Source organism: Antedon bifida, chromosome 1 (assembly GCF_963402885.1).
Source record: "Antedon bifida chromosome 1, ecAntBifi1.1, whole genome shotgun sequence".
Taxonomy (NCBI): Eukaryota; Metazoa; Echinodermata; class Crinoidea; order Comatulida; family Antedonidae; genus Antedon; species Antedon bifida.
Window position 1 is genome coordinate 16,689,002 of NC_136226.1, and position 22,012 is coordinate 16,711,013.

Genomic DNA, 22,012 nt, shown 5'->3' on the forward strand with positions numbered 1-22,012 from the left:
AACCTCCAGTTTTAAATCTTTAACTATGGTCATTGAAGGAAAACAATTAACCTGTTAAGATTTTATGGCTATGGTCTTCTCGGGCTCTAAACTCCGATTTTTTAAAATTCGTCAAACTTGTAACATATGTATGTAGTGAGAATAGGATACTAGTTTTAGTCTTTAGTTGTCTGAACTTTACTGTCAAATGAATGGATAGACAATACCTTTTAACAGATTTGTCATTGAAAATGAATGTTTCCCTTTAAACTTTTGAACTAGGTTTTAATGATCTGTTGTGCCACTATATATCCCCTACTCTCCCTACATCTTAATTATCACATTAGATGTCTTCCGTCAGTACTAAAAAAAAATTTTTCTTTAATGAATGCAAATTCGTTCAACCGTATAATTTCAAAATCAATGTAATAAGGTCTACCATTCACCATATTATTCTGTTAAAATTTCAACCCATGCTTGTGTCCACCATATAGCAGGGTACATAAATATTAAAAGGCCTTGCCATATTAAATATATCGTTGCCTCTCGTAATTACATGCTAAGCTAGGCCAGCCTGTGTGTCTCCATACTTTAGCATTTTGATGATTAAGAGGCAGGGCAGAATACATTATTGTTCATTTGAATACAGAGTCAAGTCATCAATCCCCTCCCAATTAATTTGACTTTTTAACTCACATTCTTGTCTCTCTTTCAAGGACTTTTTATTTTAACTTGTGCACACTATCAACTCAGAGTTTGTTTCGATTGTTATCTTGTATCAATTCTAAACCTCCCCATCTGTAAATTCTTCTATAGTCCGTGAACTTGTGGGGTTGTTGTTACCCGCGTCAACCTGACCACTTTATTACAGGCCTACCAAATATTACAGAGGTTCACAGAATAGTAATCAATCTTTATTTTCCATTGTAAAAACATACATAACAAGTTTAGATAGACTGTATACTGTAAAACAAAAGCAATGCTTGAACAAATGTTGTATTGTATAGTTGCTTGGTGCGTCATGGAAACGTAAAGTCAGTCTGATAGGCTACTACAATTGTTTTTACAGTTGTATTGTTGCAGAAAACCAAAAAACTTGATTTTTTTGTGGTGGTGTGTCATCGATTTGTCTTTTTTGTCGGGGTTATTTGGAATAATATGGTTAGATGGATAGTAGAGTTTCTAATATGATGTTACTATACCCACAATTTTAAAAAGTTGCTCAATTTAGTTGATTCAATTCTTCTATTTTACTACATGGGAACAAATACATATTAATTTAATATACACAGTAATCATTTGCGATTCATGCTATGCAAATTAGTTATTTACATGTTCAGGTGAACACGTAGTATTCACTTTTTAGACTTAAACTAGCTGATATAATATAAACTCTACCAGGAAAACTATGTCTCAAACTTTACAAGGTCAAAAATATGTAAAAAAATATATTCAAAAAGTAAAACAAATTGATATAATTATGAGTTCTGCCAATTTGTGACATGATCTCTATGTGTCATTTTGTTCATGATTTGTATAATAAACTCAAGGCCATTTTATTATCAATTAGGTTGCGTTTAAAGATTGGTAACAGGTGGGTGTATGTGCACTACGTTTTACCTTACACAGATTGAATATAATTATCACCGAGTCTCTAAAATAGATTCACGCCAAGTTGATGTTTTCTGAAGTGGGGTCACTTGCAATCAATTTTAACCAGATTACATAAGTCTTGATTTGCAGAGCATGACACGAATAAAATTTGTAATTGGTTATTTAATCATCCATGTTGATCTGTGGGCGGTTCATCCTTAATCTTCTGATACTAAAAAATGATGTAGTCAAGAAACTACTAATGGATCAATATACAGTACTAACATTATCATTAAAATAGTTGCAGATCAGGTTGGTGACCAGACATACGGTTTTGTACATTGTCTTTATATTTAATTATACATCACAAGCGTGGATGTAATTTGTTCTGTGTGGAGACACCAACCATCAGATTTCTTCACCTACACCTAAAGTTCTTTTAAGGCCTTCCACCAGGCTAATTTCAATACAGCACCCACCAAAAAACCTGGGTATCTAAACGTACTGTTTTCCAAACCACACCCACACTTAATCTTCTATATCTACCTGCTTGCACATGTAATGCAATATAACATATGATTTTAGTTTGATTTGCAATGAAAGTTAAATTTTATATGTCTGTCAAATTTATACTGCTTCAGGTATTGCAGTAACTACATTTTTTTACTTCAATAATGTACGATTTTTGTTTTTCAACGGAGAAGGTTTGAAAGCAGTCAATAAAAACATCTTGCTCTTGTATATAACTGATTAAACAATTTAAAGAATAAACACAATTTAGTTACTGCAGTAACCACAGTAAGATAATTGTAATATGGTCCCTAAATCATTGATTTCATTTCACTCCACATAATAAGTAAACATATCATTCCTTAGATGTCTATTAGGTGTAGACTTTCAAGATTGTGAGTTTTAGTATTAATTTGTGTATGCAGTTTCTTAAATAAATGCATGCATCACCTTACTGCCAAAAAACATATGTCCTTGTATATGCCCATGCTCAAGAATATTACCTACCCTCTAAAAGCTAATGCAACCCATTGAATCTTCTCCAAATGTCATACCTAGGCCCCCTGGTACATACAGTCATACATTTTAACTACAAAATTGTATTCAATGCCAACATTGTATTGGACCTAAATTAGACCAGAAGGTCCCGACCAGAAATGCAATCTGGCACAAAGGTTTTTGAAAATAATTTTAAATTATTCTGTTTCGTGTTGGTCACAGAGTTTGGTTTCAGAATCTATGTTTGTCTGAACTATTAGCTTTTAGCAATTAACTTCATTAACCAACCGTCCAATTTCCAAGTCAAAATAATTTGTTTTAGCATATAACTTGGCTCTGGACAGGATATTTATGTAATTGGACGAATGGTATTATGAGTTTCTATGGTTTCCTGTCTTGAATGCTGTCCATATTATGTTGATAAGTGCGTAGTAGAAAATAGCCCTTGGAAATTAATGTACCAACAAAATTCTGAACACAATATCCCTTTTTTTAATGATTTATAAAGAATTACATAGTCTACTAACTTTTAATGACTTTAACAAATCTACAACAATGTTCAATGCCTTATTTAATGTTTGGTTCCCACTAGAGATGCAACACAATGACGTAACGCAATGTAAGGGATTTGACCAATCACAAGCGATGGATTATTCGAAATGTCGCTTGTCATTGGTCAATTCACTTGCTTTGTGTCTACGTCCTTGCATTGCGTCCAGTGGAACCAAGCTTTAACAGTAGATTACCTTGTTAAGGGGACACTTTTCAGGACATAACTTGCACAAGCTTGGCATACAAAAAATAATGCAGCATTATATCTAGGGTCATGTTTATGTTTGATTTCCTGGTCAGTGATGTTTATGTTTGATTTCCAGGTCAGTGGTGTTGTCAATACAATTAGGTCATATGTCAAATAAAGGAAATCACTTATTACCTCTCCATTTAATTAATGATAAGAAAAATAAAAGAAACATACAAATTGATAGATATTCTATAAGTTGATTTGTATGCAAATTACAATAGGTAAGAAGTTACATTTAAACCATATAATAGACTACACTCTTGTTAATATTCCAGATGGGTGAAAACAAGTGTTAGTGTGGTTATTCCATCATATTAACTTTTAATGCTGAAATGCAATGGGTGGGGGGGGGGAGGAGGGGCTTTTTAAAAAACTATTTTGTTTAATATTTCCAGTTGAATAACTTTTCTGGTTTTAGAGGGAAAATTATTTGAAGGGCGCTTATATTCAAAGAGACTTCTTGTCACATGGGTATGTATTCACACGTGAGTGTACAATTTGTCAAGTGCATTCGGAAGTTTACCATTGACATGCAAAAGCACTGACATTGAAAAAGTATTTTCGGTGGCGGACCCAGGATTTTTAAATACTAAGGCAGAGGGTGTTGTGTTTACCGGGGCATACAAATTGTAAAATGATGATAAATATTATTTTCATCAAAGGCAACCAACATAGATGGTTATCCTATTGTTCTATGGTGAAAACCTTTTTGTTTGAGAATTTCTTTTTGTTTTATGTAGGAAAAATATTTATCGTCAAACAATCGTCCAGTGTAAATGGGCCTTTACGAGATATTTGTCTTCAAGTTTGTTACAGAACGGCTTATCATGTGTGAATCATTTTACATCTGAGTATCCTCAGCTGGTTATCACACCATTCTTGAACAAGTGTCAGAGCGCTTGTAATTAAGTTATATGCAATTAATTATAAACATCCCATCAGACGGGATATTTAAATTGTGATTAGATGAAGGGTCAAAGGCCAAATCAACTCAATAGCTAGCATATAAATATGAAAATGTTCAATCATCGAAACATGTCTTGGAACACAATCATCAATTCAAGTTTATTTCCACAAGGAAATTAAATTCTGAAGTCTGTTTGAAAGAGAAAAATGGCAGTACAATACAAAATAAGGTTAAATACAATATAGAAGATCGTCATTGCTAACTTCTATCAAAACATTTTCCATTGTATGCCAATTGAAAAATGTTCAAAAACAATTACAGTAGGCCTACTCTGAAGGTGATACTCATGTATCCATGAAAATAGTATTGACGGGTCAGTAATCCATTTTGTTTTTGTTACGGTACTAAACATGTGATCAAATCCTAAATTTTGATAAATAAAATGCCAGTTCAGCACTTTTTAGGCCCCCACACTAACCCTTATTTCAAAATCCTGGATCCGCCACTGCACTAAACTACTTCTAAATACACATTCCACAATAAAAATAATATAATTTACAATATAATGTAATTGTATTGTAATAAATATGAAAGTGGAATGAAACCACAAAAAAACCCATAAAATGATGCAAAATTTGGGGTACGAAATGTTTTTTTGGAAAGAAATTTCTCAAAAATGCATACATGGAATAACTCTGAAGATGATACTTTAACATAGCATCAGGTAAGTAATCCATGCAGTTTAGTTTTTGACTACTCAACTTCTCAACAAACGTTCGCAACTTGTAATTTAAAATAATCTTGCACACCAGGAATATAGCGTCACTAACATTAAGGACATTTAAACCCCCCTTTTAAAACGTAACTTTATGCCAGACAAATTCATAGTTTACAAAATCTTAACAGTCAAAACTATTTTTGTTGAAATTATTTCTCAAAAATATATGTAATTAGAATTTGCAAGGAATTAATTTAATAATTTTGATTACTCTATGTAATATGAAATCTGATATATCTTACCTTCGCACTTGTTTTCTGAAATAAAACAGAGCTGCTGATCCAGTATTACTAGTTGCTCATATTTTGAGGGAAAGCTGTGTACACCTAACCTTAATCTTGTAGAGCGTCAGTGGCTTTAGAGTGAACCAGGCGCAATATTATACTCAAAGTCTTCCTGCTTGCAGCTGCGGAATGAGTCACACATTTTTTTCTTCGTGTTGTTTACTGTATGCGAAAGTAGCGGTGAATCACGCATTGATGACAATGGGAAGAGGCATGTTCAGCCAATTATCAATTTTTAATTTGGAGTAGTTTTAAAATTTCCTTGTCTCTGTGATGCATCAAGGCTGGTTTTATACGCTGATTCAATTTTTCATCACTTTGTTTTTTGTGAACATTTCAAAAGTTGTTTTTTGAAACCTGTTTACACAACATGACATAAAATAAATCTGTGCCAAATTTTGAGTGTCATGTGGAGTGATGGGTAGCTAACACTGATTGGTTCGTAGCATGTTCAGACGTTTGCTAACTTGCTTCATAATCTTTGCAATTTCACCTTTACATTTTAAAAGTTTTATCTCCATGGACATGAGCTTCCATAAGAGAAGGAAGTTATTGTAAAAACATTGACAAATAGTAGTAACAGACTGATTTATAACTTATTAGAAATTCTCCTCATATATTTTAAATTCAGTACTCTCTCACAATAGCTGAACCCAAAATTGTGTTTACACTGTTAATATCAAGATAGTACATATCAAAATAGTAGTAATATATAGGCTGATTTTATATTAGAGTTGTCTCACATTCTAAATGCAGTACTCTCTAACATAGCTGAAATTTTATTTACACATCTGACAATAAGGAACGTGGTCTCTTTGAGAATTCCCATTTTACATTCATGCCTCCAGTTGAGTCTTCAATTAGAATAAGTGGCTTCACTTCGTTAAAAGTATCAAATTGCAATTGAAATCAGGATAGTAGATATAAAAATCTTGTCTTGTTAATGATCCTTTAAACCACCTGATTTTCAGTGCTGTATCTAGATTTCAGGAATATTATGTAATACAACATCGCATGTGTTTCACATGTATCATCGCCTAGTATCATTGACTATAACCTAACCCTGAACCTAATCTTAAATGATTCAGGCACCAGATGTGATACACACAAGAAGCTATATATCACCTAATATCCCTATGATACTCGACAATTGTCGTTATTTGAAGATACAGTACTGATCATACAGTGATATACAGGAAGTTAGTTACTAAAATACAAAAAAACTTGTTAACAACATTTAAACATTCTTCTTTTATGACATTCAAATTTGACCAGGAAGGTTGTTGACCTTTTCGGCTGATTCTCTACTCCCAGTAATATCTTTATGATTTCTTTGCTGTATTTTATCTAATGGTTATTAATTAAAATCTCAGCATACTAGAGGCTTTCTGTGAATCACACGGTTATTTTGAGTTCGCATATGTAGTGTTTATCATAGATAAAATGCAGACTCCAGTTTGATTGGTAAGACTATCACACATCTGTCAGCAGTATTTACCACATAAAAGGTCTGTCTACACTATCAAACTTTATGTGATGTGCCAATGTATGGACACAATGATGTACCATATTGGGCATCCCTACTACCATATTTGGTCTGTTAGCAGGATAACATCAAAACCAAATTATCACAGACAGATATATGATCTTGGAAGGCTCCATTAAATTTTGGAGGTTATCTGGACCAGAATCCCAATTCTGGACTACTTCTAGGCTGTGGAATTTGTGGCTTTTTGTAACCAACTAAAAACTACATAATTATTATATAAAAATAACCGTAATAATTATATACAACAACCCCCTGTTTGGCCTACACCTTAGTTCGGTATAAACAATAGAAATTTAAAAACGGGCGTAATCATTTTTTAATTTTGGAGGTCAGCCCAATCTCTGCAAAACTACCATTTAATTGGTTGATAACATATCATGTTATTTGAAAAAAATGTTTTCATCCATTCAAAATACAAAAAACACATACAAAAAAAATTATTCAAATAAAATGATGGGCATGGTGCACCTTTTATATAGCTGAAACCTGCCTATTTATTAAAAGTATTACCTTTTATTAAATTGTTAACAAAAATCTTTTATAATTATTGACCTAAATGAGTTTCAACTTGTACCTTGACATTTTTAATCTATAAATAACATTGCTATTTTTATTTGCAAAGCCCAAAAATTAAAATACACTTGGAAAATATATCAGATATGACAACTATAAAACAACTGGGGTTTTTTCAAAAGTATTTATATTTTTCTGTTCTTTTATGTCAACAAAAAAGAAACTATTTTTAGTTATAAAATCTTTTAATACTGTTGGTCATTGTAGAGCACTGAACAAGGCATCATTGTGCCATGTTTGTCATCATTGTAACATATGTAATAGGATTAAGCTCTCTTTTCTCTATAAAAAAAAATATATATATATAAATATAAAAATGTCTAACCATTCATCACGCTATCTCAAGACGGCTCGTCAAAACGTTTTGTCAGGCCTCGTCTTACAATGCTGTCTGAGTTGGCATTAACAGTTAACTGGACATGTTGCGTAGTAGATTGTCTACATGTCAAATATTATGGGCAAGACACATTTCACACCATTAATGTAAGTTCTTTATATATTTAACCATGCTTTCATTTCACAGATTCGTCGAGTTATCGAACAGTCTTCAATGTTACGAACAAGAACCTAATCGAATTGCTGTCTATATCCGAACAAAACACTTTCCTTGAAAAAACACGTGTCATCTGGCCTACTGCGATCAACTTGGTTATTTACAGTATTAGTGATCCAGGAAAGAGAACTCTAAGCTTTGAAAACCAAGACCAAAACAAAGGGTGGGTATTCATAGGGACCATGTTACAATTATTCTACTGTAGTTACTGCAGTAACTATACTTTTTTGACTTTTTAATTTGAAATGCACAACTAAAATGGTTAGGAAGGTTTTAGAGTCAACAGAAGAAATGATGTGACATGTTGGATTAAAATAATGTCAGTTTGAGAAAGTAGAGACTACAGAAAAGATGGAGATAAAGATAGAGCACCAGATATAACCCTAATGACCTTCTTTTTGAGGAGTTATACATTATTAATAGAGTATGTGTCGCAGCAGAGTGCAGACCATCTCCCCTTATGACATATGTGACAGTAAGTTAGATGTAGCCAAGTTTTTGCTTTTGCATTATTGGAATCAGTTCAAATTTATCTACAGTAAAGTTAGCAACAATAGTGGACAAGGTACAGTACCATGCAAAGTAATGAAGGAAAGATAAAAAACCAGAGATCTGCTGAAATTGCTAAAACTAAGTGGAGACTTCGAACAATAAATGGACAAGCAGGACTATGGTTTTGCAACCAAGGATAGGGAAGAGGCAAACCCAAAATGATGGTTAAGAATAGCAAAAGAGAGATGCAAATAGAGAGCTTTGAAGGAGGGTTATGTCAACCTGTACTGCCAATCCTGAAGAAGTTAGCATTTTATAAAGATTGAAAGCCCTTTCACCTAACCTTGTTTTTAGTTTATAATTACTTTGAAGCATAAAAAAGGTTTCAAATGTCTCAAAAAGGTATGTTTCTCCAACTATATATAGATAAACTGAAAAAAAACTGTATTACATTTTGTAATATTTTTCACTATAAACCAACCAATCGACATTCAATTGTGATGGAAACAATGAGAAGATATGACAATGTTGACATGCATATGTTACTGTAGTTACTTGACTAATTTCGGTCCGTAAGATATATGTTTATAATCATGCACAATGCATGCATTGTTTGATAAGTGAATTAATAAGTTGACCCTACATTTTCCGCCTTTGGCATGACTGATATGCCCATCTGTATAAAATTCTTTACGTACAACCATTAACGTAAAGAATTAAATACAGATAGTTAACATAAAACCAAATGAAAATATACCCATGTTTTTTACAATTATCAATATCTTTAGGATTTTCATAGCACCCTCTATAGTTTATTGTATTATAGCACCCTCTATAGTTTAATGTATTATAGCACCATCTATAGTTTCGTAAGACCTTCCGATATTAAATTTTTTCCAAATTGGGAGGTCTCCTTATTACTATATCCTCCACTGTTTATTTTAATGAGGAAACTGAGTTCTTTGTTTGAAAACGTATGCTATCACTGTACTATTTAGCTCATAATTTTAATAGTCATTTATGGTTTACTTCATGTCATTTAACCTATGTATCAGCCTGTAACTACCACAGAACCACCTGGTACATTGTTAAAGCCTAAAATATAAATGCCTATTAAGTGACTTGTCATAGCATTTAAATTTGCTGTCGTTGACATAGTATGCAAATTTGCAGATTTTCAAAATGTACTTAACTTACAATAATGGATAAAACTCAATGTAGTCACAGGTGTCGCAGATACAGTACTAACATAGTGGTATACAAATTGTTAATGTTATGAGTTGAATGGAAAGAATATTATTCATGAGTTGAATGAAGCGATGATGAGTCGAATAGGATCGAAGACCCAAGGATGGATAGTGGATCATTTACCAAGCTAAACTTCAAATTATGTATTGAACACTAAAATAGTTTAGCCATACTTCCTACAGTAACATGTTTTGTATATAAGTGCTTTATACTATATTTAGTACAGTAGAACCCCTCCTTTTTGACACCCCTATTAAAGGGACACTTTCATGTGAAATGAATGAAAAGCAATGTTTCAACACTGCATTCAAACCCATGAGAAATGAATGGGAAGCGATACAGTATATGTTTAAAAACCCTATTAAATGGACACTTTCATGAGAAATGAACAAGAAGCAATATATGTTTCAACACTGTGGTCAAGCCATATTCAATAGACAACCCTATTAAGGGGACACTTTCATGTGAAATGAATTAGAGGAAATTCTGTATATGTTTCAACATTATGGCCAACCCCTATATGTACAACTTTATGGCCAACCTCTATATGTACAACTTTATGGCCAACCTCTATATGTACAACGTTATGGCCAACCCCTATATGTACAACGTTATGGCCAACCCCTATATGTACAACGTTATGGCCAACCCCTATATGTACAACGTTATGGCCAACCCCTATATGTACAACGTTATGGCCAACCCCTATATGTACAACGTTATGGCCAACCCCTATTTGTACAACGTTATGGCCAACCCCTATTTGTACACCCTTATTGAGGGGACACTTGGTTTGGTCATGGAAGGAGGCCCCTTAATAGATGTTCTATTCACATACACATTACCATTTTAATTTTACTTTTACAGTGTGATTGTTACAGTTGCCTCTTCAAGTTCATTTTCTGACAAGTTAATAAACGAGTACAACATCTCTGATTGCGACAACGCAGGGAACAGCAGTGATACTCTGGCGCATCCGTGGAACCAGATATATGCACCTGAATTTGTTATTGATTGGTGTTATGTTAATTTGGTTTGTTATACTTTTAATTATTTCAATTAAAGTTTTATGTGATCAAAAATTCTTTTTAATGAATACTAATTACACTATTAAAACAGAATATTACAAAACATTTATTAATGATTTGTCCACAATTTACAAGTTTGTTGTTTTTAAATTAATTGGTAATATTAATATATTCTATAAAGTACAATATGTTACTTAATTGAAATAAGATTAAAGAATAATCATTTGATGTCTAGTCTACCTCATACAACCTGTTTTAATTAAGGTTATAAAACTTTTTTCTGAACAAGACCATATTTAAGTTATATTCACACAGTGGCTACTAACTTTTTATATATATATTGTTTATTTAATATTTAGTTAAAGATAAACCATTAAAAGGGAAATCTCAGGACAGTGTCCCAAATGAGAGGTTGTACTGTACTAAGAAACAGCAGACAAATTGTTTCTGTTGCCACACAGACTGCGATATATAAGGCTGTAGTTTAGCTCCAAATTGGGTAAACCAGCCCTTAACACATTACATACTTATATTACTTGTTTTAATGTCATACACATACAACAGCAAGTTACTCGCCAATTACAGGTTAAAACTAAAACTAAACTTTATCATCCTTGTATTAAACTAAGTCTCATTTGAGAGAAAGTGAAAGAGTAGAAACAGCTACAGTATGAGTACAACCCTTGCACTGGGTCAGGATTTAACCCTGCCACTAGGCCAGGATTAAACCCTGCACCTTGTGATTGGAAGGCAAGCATGTTAACCACTAAGCAAAAGTGTAAATATAGCAATACCATTTATTTATTTTTGCTTTCCAGCTTACTGTAGAAGAAGCGCCAGAAAAAATGACACCGTTAAATCTTGGCGGAGGTTTTGAAGCACCAGAATACAATCCCGGCCGCATAAAAGACATTCGTCAGAGCTTTTACATGATAGTGGTGTTGCCTATTGCTGTTGCGTTTCTTGTCACATGTCTTCTTGGTTACCTGATGTTTTGCCGGCGTGAAGGAGTGTAAGTAGAATGAAATTTGATATTTCTGTACGTTTTAGTGTAAGTTGGGATCAGCTTGAGACCGCAAACGTTGCAGCTATACCCTATTCCATGTAAACCATTTTGTGGTGAACAAGATTGGAATCAATTGAGGCTTTTGAAACTATTTATAATTTTGGTTCTTTTTTGTGTGGACCCGTTTTGCTGGTAAGAAATTCTGCTCAATAGAAACAAACCTTCGGTGATATACTATATTTGCCTATGAATATCCTTCTTGGAAATTGCACTTAAACTAATATTGAATAATTCATAGTAAATAATGTATTTATTCCACATCTACACATAAATGAGTATTTTAATAGAAAGAACAATATGGATTAATTAAGGGAATTGAACTAGTATATGAGATGAGAGGTATAGGTTAGAGACCTACTGTATTTGTGCCATATTGCTTATATCCATGGGCATTACATTATACATAATAAAGAACTTGTTATAGCATTTTAGTGTACAACACCAACAGATACTGTAGGGTATTATCCTACAATACGTTGTAGCGTATTATTGTAAAATGGAATAGAGGACTGTTTTAGTGTATGGAGCTACTGTAATTCAATGTTGTATCCAATCAGAACATTTCCTGTGATGACGGGAAACAATGCTTGACCCATGTTTGACCCAGGCCGACAAACCCCCAGCCTTGTAAATGTGATGGGCTTCAACATCATTGTAGATATTTAATGTATGCATCACTAATAATATAATCATATAGTTTATACATCACAGTGACAAAATGAAAAGATCAGCCATTCTGATACACATAAAAACTAACAAAGAACTTAATCAAACTTGAACGGTGTTTATTAAAACCATGTGTACACCATTATATTGAATTAAAATACAGGAAGATCAAGACATATATCCATCTCCATGGGCCTTTCTTTTTGCTCTTAAATTGGTAAAAAAATGATTTAAAAGATAAAAATATTCTTGATCTTTCGCTATCTCAATTGCTTCTCTGTATGATGTCACTAGTTTGATGAATATTTTTAATGTATGCATATTGAATTTTTAAATTATATGGACTATGTGGAGATAGTTTTTCCAAATAGACTGATCTAGTGAGAGGGATAGCATAATTAAAATGTAAAAGATAAGCACTTCATTTTACAATTGTGTAGGTCCTGGCCCCTCTAGTGCCTTCTTGCATTGACTATATACTGTATATATTTTTTTCTGTATATTATACAACCTTAACGTTGGATATATTATGTGATCATGGTATTCTGAAATAAAAAGATGAATGAATGAATATCAATTTATTCATGACATAATCATAATTTTAATTATTAATTAATTAGTAATTCAAACACCTAATGGCCACCTCAGACAGCGTCGTATGACAAGGCCTGACAAAACGTCTTGACAAGACAAGTCGTCTTGAGATAGCGCCGGGCATAGTTTTTAGGTCGTCGCAAGAACTTTAATCATGCTTAATTTCCCCCGATGAGACTATTCGTCAGGCCTGATTGTACGACACTGTCTGAGTTGGACTTTATATGAGTATAATCCCATGCCATAGTATAATCCCACCTCCTAATTTAGGATAATCTGGACACAAAACTTTGGTTTAAAATGTTATTTACCTCCGCCAAGGAGGTATATGTAGTCGATTGTGTTTGTCTCTTTGTTTGTTTGTTTGTTAGGAGGATTACTCAAATGTATTTACAAGGTCTTTACCAAAATTAAAATACAGATAGATATGTGGTCAAGGACCACTCCATTAAATTTTGGAGGCAATCCAGACCACGATTCCAATTCTGGACCACTTTTTAGTATAATTTTCAGACCTGCTAGTGTTAAAAGATAGGACAGAATTTTCAAAAGCTGGCGAGCAGTCTTAAAGTAACAAGTAAACTGAAATTGCATTTTCTCGAGAACTACTTGTCCAAAAAACTTCATTTTTGTACAAGAGGCAAGAGTTATAATTTGTGATTTGTAATTTTAAAAACATAAATTGATTTAATTTACAGGTTTTTTGATACGAGTAGTTTTAAATAACCTATTTCTTTTCAAATTCACCCGTGTGTTTTTGGCGTTGCTGTTCTATTGTCAACAGAATCTATTGTTAGTTGAAAGGCTGGTTACATAACCATTACACCAAACCCGCATACACATGCTTGTAGTGAAATTAGCCTAAATCATACACATATATATATATATATTCCTGGATAAATCTCTCAGAGTGGCTTTCTAGTTGTTAATGTAATCTGAGTATAAACCCAACCCTAAGTTTTGGTAGTTACTGTATTTTCAAACTGAGATCAAACTTTGACTGAACATCGAAATGTCAACAAACTTGGATATTACTGTAATTAAGTTATAAAAACTAATATGTAATCGCTTTGCACACCTTAATATTAAATGTCCAGTGTTTTATGTAAGAAAGTCTGTCACAAAATGTTGCCATGCCAACGTTTTTCGTATTGGGACTAAAACACAGACTTTATATTTATCGCACATAAATGACAGCTCTTTATTTATTTATTCATTTAAAACACTATATTAATAAAAGTACTTTGTCAATCAAAATAAATTTAAAGTCATTATGACAAAAATAACATTTTTGTGTTGTAATATCATCATAAAACTAATTCAATTATGAAATCAGATATTGTATGTATTATAAACAGATAGAGAAATAATTATTTCAACTGATCTAATACAGAACTGGTAAATCAATCATTAGATCATTACAAAAATAATAATTTTCTATATGGAAGGAACAAGTATTTGTCGTTTAATGTATACATCACTCGATGTATATACTTGATCTCGATGTTTCTTCATTTTTTTCTCCTATTTCTCGTCACAAATTTGATCTTCTATTCAGGCCACCCTTTGCTCGAACTGTCTGTTTTCAATCTTCACTCTTTCCTAGATTCTGTAACTAGTCTTCTAGTCGACTAGTCTTCGCCAACACTATTTCTTTTGATTTTACCTGGTCCCTGCAGTATTTTTTACATAACGTCTTAGATATTAATTAATTAATTTTTTTTCGTCATTTATATTATATTTATATTATATTTTATATCTGTTAAAGGAAAGTCTTTAAACAGTGATTGGTTTCGCTTTTGACAATCCTGGTTTTTTGTTTCATTTTGTATTTTTATGTATTCTGTTGTAATTGTAATGAGCCGATATTGAATAAATCAAATCAATAAATCAAATCACTATTATGCAAAATAAAAACGGATCAGCCAAAACCAAATTATCCTTAGGATCCTCACGAAACAGTTTGTGGCCCTATCAACAGTGTATTTATTTTTTTGATTATTCAATATATGTTAACATTATTGATTAATTATTGTTAAATTAAATTATTGATTAATAAACTGTTGATGAATAAATGTATATATGAATTAATTAATTAAATGTTACAATTTAGTATTTATTACATTCAAACAAATTCAATTTTATAATTCAGTAGTAAAAATAATAGGAAAGTTTTAAAACAAGCATTGATAACATTATAGGGCCTACATAATTTGTCATGTTTCAAATAGGATGAAAACACCTCTTCTTGAATGTAACTGTAATTTCAATCGTGTGTCAAGAGCCAGCCAATACAGTATCCACATTCTTATAGCAAGAACGTTTTAGTTTTTAAAAAACGCTATGCCGTATGAGCCAACATAATAATTTATCTACAATAATGATCATACCAAATTTTTGCCAAGTTGATAATTTATAAATAAAGGACTTTATAATTTTCTGATTTTTTTTTAGTTCAAAGGCAATGTACTCTTCACAAGTTGCTATTTGCCCATGACTCATATTGTACACCTTCTAGCTCAGGCATAACCCCCTCATATGAACATAGCCTTAGTAAAGGAAACAGGAATTAAAACACTTAAAGAATTAGTAACAGGTATTTTAAGTCGATTATGAACATTTCCTTTGTTTTTATGTGATTTAGGTCTATAGCAAGCATGCATTACAATATTCAAATGTTTAGTTTGTAAGTCAAAGGAAATGGAAGAATTAAGAGTGAATTGCAAGAATTATATACATACTCATGAGGATATTATTTTTCCATGGAGCACTAATTATGATTTTTACAACTGTTCAAACCTACTAACTTTTGATTTTTACCCCTAAACTAGCCCTAATATCTCCTGTTTAAGAGGTAGACATAAACTAGAAGAATATTAAGAATATTAACAAATTTTTCATCTTTTTTTTTCAGCGTTAAAAGAAATGTTAACACACCAGAGTAAGTTATAAAAGTTATTAAGTTACAAATTGTGTTTTTATTTGTTATTATGTAACTGTAACTGGTTAAAGGCAGGAACACTGCAAACCAAAGCTATACAATCAGTACAGGTTCAAACCTTCTCACCCATGATAGTTCTTTATAGGAAATGTTTGTTTAAAGAAGGTTAAAAAAGCAGGGTATATCCAAACAGTCAAATGGTTTGCAGAAAACCTTCACAATTCTACCTGGTCAGAGAGTAGACTGATAGAATAAAAGATGAACAATACAAATTGTATTTCACAATATTACGAACAAACTGAATTTATGTTCTCTCAAAAGTTGCAAAACCTGTCCTCACAGACAGGCATCTATTTAAAGAATTTCTGACAGTGTGGGTGCATTACAGTACTATCACCATAGAGTATTACATGCCTTATTTAAGCTTGGTTTCCACTAGGACGCAATGCAAGGACGTAGACACAACACAAGCGTGTTGACTGTTCAAATAATCTATCGCTTGTGATTGGCCAAATCACTTTGCGTTGCATTACAACCTTACGTTGCGTCCTAGTGGAAAAAAAGCTTTACAAGCCCTCATTACTGCATTAAAATGTTACTTCTTTTCAACAGAGAACAACTTATTTACCATAAAAATATCAAAAAATCAACAAAAGACCTAAGGAAGATGAACAATAGAAGAAAGAACCCTGGAACAGTATCACACCCCAACAGTCCAAACTCAGTCTATCAAACAAGATTCAGGTCAAAGTAAGTATAACACACAACTTATGGAACTGCACATTGTTTATGTGTTACGGTAGCTTGCTATGATACTGATACTATCATGTAGAAGACCTGGATTCAATACAAAGAGTTAAGAAAGTATGTTTTACAACTGCTAGACTATAAAATACCCTAATATTTTAAATAAAATTGTATTGATTCTTACCTGCAGCCCCCTGCTAACAGCCTTCAAGTTTATTGAACAAAACCAATTTTCAGGTCCCAGTAGAAGTACAAAATAGATTTAGTCATCACATATTCATGTTCATTTTAAACCTACCCTGCACTGTTTGCAACGTAGGCCTGGCACATAAAATCTAAAGCAAACAGCCGTCAGTCTCTAATCCTGTTGTCTGAAGATAACATTTTTTTCAAACCTTTTCATAAATTCAAATCATGCATATTACTATGGAACAACAGTTACTACACTACAGGATGTATTTAAAAATTAAAATGATGTTCTTAAGTTTTTTTGTTTGTTTTTTTGTTTTTAAATTTCACTCAGAGGCTCCTCACAAGGCACAGCCTTAATCTTGAGGAGCCTCTGCAACATATAACAAATATGCACAGAAGTTGGAAATATGTATTACAAAATAGGAAAAATTTATATATAGTAAATCTTTTGGTATCAACTAAATATTTCTGGACACAATTAAATAAAATGATATGTTAGTGATATGACATTATCATGTCCATATATGGGCACATATTTTTTTTGTCACACAAAGTTTTATAGTGTAGAAAGAGCCTTTATTAATTAGAAAGCCTTTCACATGAGAATTGCAAGTCACTGTTGGGTAAAGAACTCTTTCTACCCACTTAAACGATTATTGAAAATATGCATCAAATTAATCAACATGACTGTTTTTAATTTCTGAATATATGTTTTTAGATAAAGCTGCACATGGTGTCTATCATCAATCCCGGTCACATGTTGTTAATCTGCGTACCCCTTTGTTCAAGTTTCCAAATCAGAAGGGTCTCTTTGATTTCAAACTGACGGGGTAGATTATCACATTCGGCTAAAATCTATGTTCGGTACCACTGTGTGTGTTGAACTGCAGATTTCCTTTAAGCCTGTTTAAATTACATCATAGTGTTTGTTTAGTCCCCGGGGTATTGTGTGGGAATAGGAATGTGTATATACAGTTGTTTTGATGCACTGTCTTTTTTTCTTTTTTATTTTTACTTTTTAAAATACCAGTATACTATACTGTAGTAGTAAAGTATGTTGCTTGTGGCAGCGTACTTCACTCTCAAATGTTCATATCTTTATACCTATTGTTTATCCTTCTTTGTTTGAGTCTATTAAAGACTTTATTTCATTTTTTTTTCATTTCATTTCACATTTATTCAATTAATGAAAACTTAAACAATGTAAACAATATAAACAAATAATGATTTCATTAATTTGGATCAGACTTAGAGGCCAAGGCCTGTCTCAGAAAGACCCAACAAAACATAAATACAAAATAAAAATGTGTACAAATTAGGTAAAAGTGGCATAATAATAATAATATATTTATGAATGATAATTTTCCAAATAATTAAACTTAATTTGATGTCTGAATATTTTTGCATTTTCACATTTTTTTAGATTCTCTTTTAAGTTATTCCATAATTTAGGTCCATGAGCTGTAATAAAAAATTGGCTTTTGCTAAGTCTTACAAAAGGAACATAAAGTAAATTTGAGTTCTTAAGATAATAACTATGGACAGTCTTTGGTTTTTTAAATAATGATATTATAGAGAATGGAAGTTGACCTTTAACATATTGGAACATAAAAGTAAGTATTTGTTGTCTATGTAAATCTATTACTTTTAAGATATTAAGTTTTTTAAACAATGGTTCAGAAGTTGAGGCAAATGGTGCTAGGTTGATTATTCGAACAACACGTTTTTGGAGTTTTAGTAACCTATCCATGTTAGAAGGATAATCACTGCACCAAATAAGGTTGCAGTATTGTAAATAAGGAAGGATAAGAGAATTGTATAATGTAATTAAAATATGTTGAGGGAAAGTAAACTTCAGTTTATTTATTATTCCAATAGATTTAGATACTTTATTTGCAACATAATATTGGTGCGGTTTCCAACTTAGATGTTCGTTTACAATTATACCTAAGAATAGAGTTTCAGATTTTTTGTTTATATTTTTTCCATTTAAAGTAACTTTTAAGTTTGATACGTTAACTTTCTTCTGGATGGGATGAAATAATAAATAATTAGTTTTTTCGATGTTTATTAAAAGTCCATTTGCATCAAACCAAGAACCAATTGTTTTTAACTCATTGTTTATAGTATTGTATAAAATATCTATATTATCATGCGAGAAAAATAATGTAGTATCATCGGCGAAGGACACAACCTGTAGAGTGTCACTGACACGAGTCAAATCATTTACATATATTAAGAACAATAACGGTCCCAGAACAGACCCCTGTGGAACTCCACAGGTTATGTCCCTCGTCGATGATTTACATGAATCCAATGAAACAAATTGCTTGCGGTCAGTAAGATAACTTTTGAACCAGTCCAAAGATATACCTCTGATCCCATACTTATCAAGTTTGGAGAGTAAAATTTGGTGATTTATAACATCAAAGGCTTTTGATAAGTCTAGAAATATGCTTAACTGAAATAAATTATTTTCGAAAGATTCAGTGATATTATTTATAAGTTCAAGGATGGCATGACAAGTGGAATGTTTAGGTCGAAAACCATATTGATGATGGTTTAGGATATCAAATTTTTTTAAATAGTCTAAAAGCCTTTTATGCATGAGTTTTTCTAATAATTTTGAAAACACTGGTAAAATAGATATAGGTCTGTAGTTAGATAATAAACAGGTGTCTCCTTTCTTAAATATAGGAACTACCTTTGCCAATTTCAATTTAGTTGGTACTGTACCTGAGCATGAATGAATTTATGGCAAATGTTAATGGATTTATAATACATGGAAGAACAGCTTTTAATGTGCGAGGAGATAAGTTATCATGCCCACCTCCTTTTTTTGAATCAAAATTAAAAGTTATAGAAAGAATCTCAGATTCAGTAACTGGACTAAAATAGAATGAATTAATGGTTGGTGTTGGAAGGAATGTTAACGGGTCAATAGCTGAAGCTGGTAAAGACTTATTGATATCAGGCCCTATGGATGAAAAATAATTGTTAAAATGATCACATATAGATTTATCATTTTTTATTATTTTATTATCAATTTTAATTGAATTTATTTTATTGGATACTTTTTTGCTTGGACTTACAACCGAATTTATAATATCCCAAGTACTTTTTATATTTCCTTTAACTTGTTCAAATTTATGTCTGTAGTAGTTGGATTTAGCAGTACGACACAGTCGAGTAAAAATATTTTTATATTTTGTGTAAATTAATTTGTGGTTAGCATTTTGTGAAGAGATATATTTTTTGTATAATTTATGTTTATGTTTACTTGATTTAATTAATGAGGCACTCATCCAAGGCTGTTTAAAAGCTTTGTGTTTCGGAATAATTTTAGTAATTAGATGTTTATTGTGTATATAAGTAAATTTATCAATAAAAATATCAAATGAGAGCTTAGGATCAGAGTTATATACATCAGACCAGTCCTCTTGCATTAAACTGGTACAAAATGAGTTATGATCATTTATTACATAAGAAATTTTATTGTTAGACGTTTTTTCGAAATTGTGGTCAATAAGTTGGAAAATAGGAAGATGATCAGCAATGTCCGAAATTATAATACCAGAAGTTATATTTATATTTATCTGATTCGTATAAAAATGATCTAATAGAGTTGCACTGTTTGTAGTAATTCGGGTAGGTTTGGAAACAGTAGGATAAAACGAATGGGATAGAATAATGTCTAAGTAATCAGTTATTGAGTTTTGATTGTGGAATTTTAGTAAATCAATATTAAAGTCACCCATTAGGTTGCAATGTTTGTTTTCAATATTGATACGAGTAAGTAATTCATCTAAGCATATAGAGAAATCAGTAATATTAGAATTTGGGGGTCTATATATAATACCAATTAATATATTTTTCTTGTTTAATATAATTTCAACAAATAAAGAGTCACAAATATTTCTTGGAAGGGCAAGGTCGGTTCGAACACGGATATTTAACTCGTTAAGTAAAAACAGTCCTACGCCACCTCCAGTACTATATTGTCTATTACTTGCAAAAAAAGTGTAATTGTTTAAAAAGGGGGATTGTTTGTTATCATTTAGCCAGGTCTCTGATATACCAATGATGGAAAATTTAGTGTGCAGAGAATATAATAAACTGTCAAAAGCATCAGATTTATTTGAGAAGCTTCTTATATTCAAATGCAGTAAAGATAGTTTGGGTTTGGTTAAAGAGTCATGCAGGGTGTTAAATTCAGTTATTTCATAATATTTACAATGATCAAGTGTATTGGATCTAGTGGTTAAGTGATTAATTAGCATATCAGCCTGAGTATCGTACCTATTTACATTTTGAATGAAAGGATTAAAATTTGGTTCAAATGTTGAATTTAAATTATCACTAGTGCACTGAGTGCCAACAGATGAAAACAAAGGGAGATAAGAAGATCCATTTACATTCATAAATATATAACAAATAAATTAAAGAACAACAATAAAAATGTGTATATGTAATTAATTACAAGGTTCACGGTATAACAGCTAAATGATATTGTTTATCACGCGTATGCATTGACATAGAAATATATAAAGTACATCTGCTACTTTAAAAGGTCCATAAAGTAAACTTCGAGTAGGCCTATTTAAGATCATTTTGATAGTGAGACAGATCGGATCGGGAATTGATGACTACTTTCTTCATGCTGTTGGTTAGTATACATATCTTCCCGTCTTGGGTCCAGGTGGCCTTGATCGATTTTGCATATGTATGTTTCACTTCACGAAGCAGTTGAGATCGTTTTGATGTTAAGCTTTCATGAATAAAATAAGGTGAATCTTTGAAACGTTTCTTTGCCCTGAAGATTGCATTTCTCATTTTGTAGCTGGCAAATTTAATGATAATCGGCCTAGTTTTGGACTTGTTAGTGTTTGCCGCCATGTTTCATCCAAGGCGATGAGACCTGTCAATGTCGATAGAATCTACAGAGACATTTAATTTTTCTTTAAAGATCTTTATCACTTCTTTATCCGTATTTTCTTCTTGTTTTTCTTGTA

General features: G+C 31.9%; 1 protein-coding gene across 6 annotated transcripts in view; it reads left to right on the top strand.

Moving 5' to 3' along the window:
• Positions 1-22,012, top strand: part of LOC144844817 (epsilon-sarcoglycan-like) — a 37,914-nt gene that overhangs the window by 10,255 nt on the left and 5,647 nt on the right. For all 6 annotated transcript variants that reach the window (XM_078701915.1, XM_078701909.1, XM_078701945.1 and 3 more), the window contains 5 exons: positions 7,997-8,189; positions 10,634-10,799; positions 11,613-11,806; positions 16,035-16,061; positions 16,674-16,811. In XM_078701915.1, the coding sequence (XP_078558041.1) occupies positions 7,997-8,189; positions 10,634-10,799; positions 11,613-11,806; positions 16,035-16,061; positions 16,674-16,811 (718 nt within the window). The remainder of the gene's footprint in view (positions 1-7,996; positions 8,190-10,633; positions 10,800-11,612; positions 11,807-16,034; positions 16,062-16,673; positions 16,812-22,012) is intronic.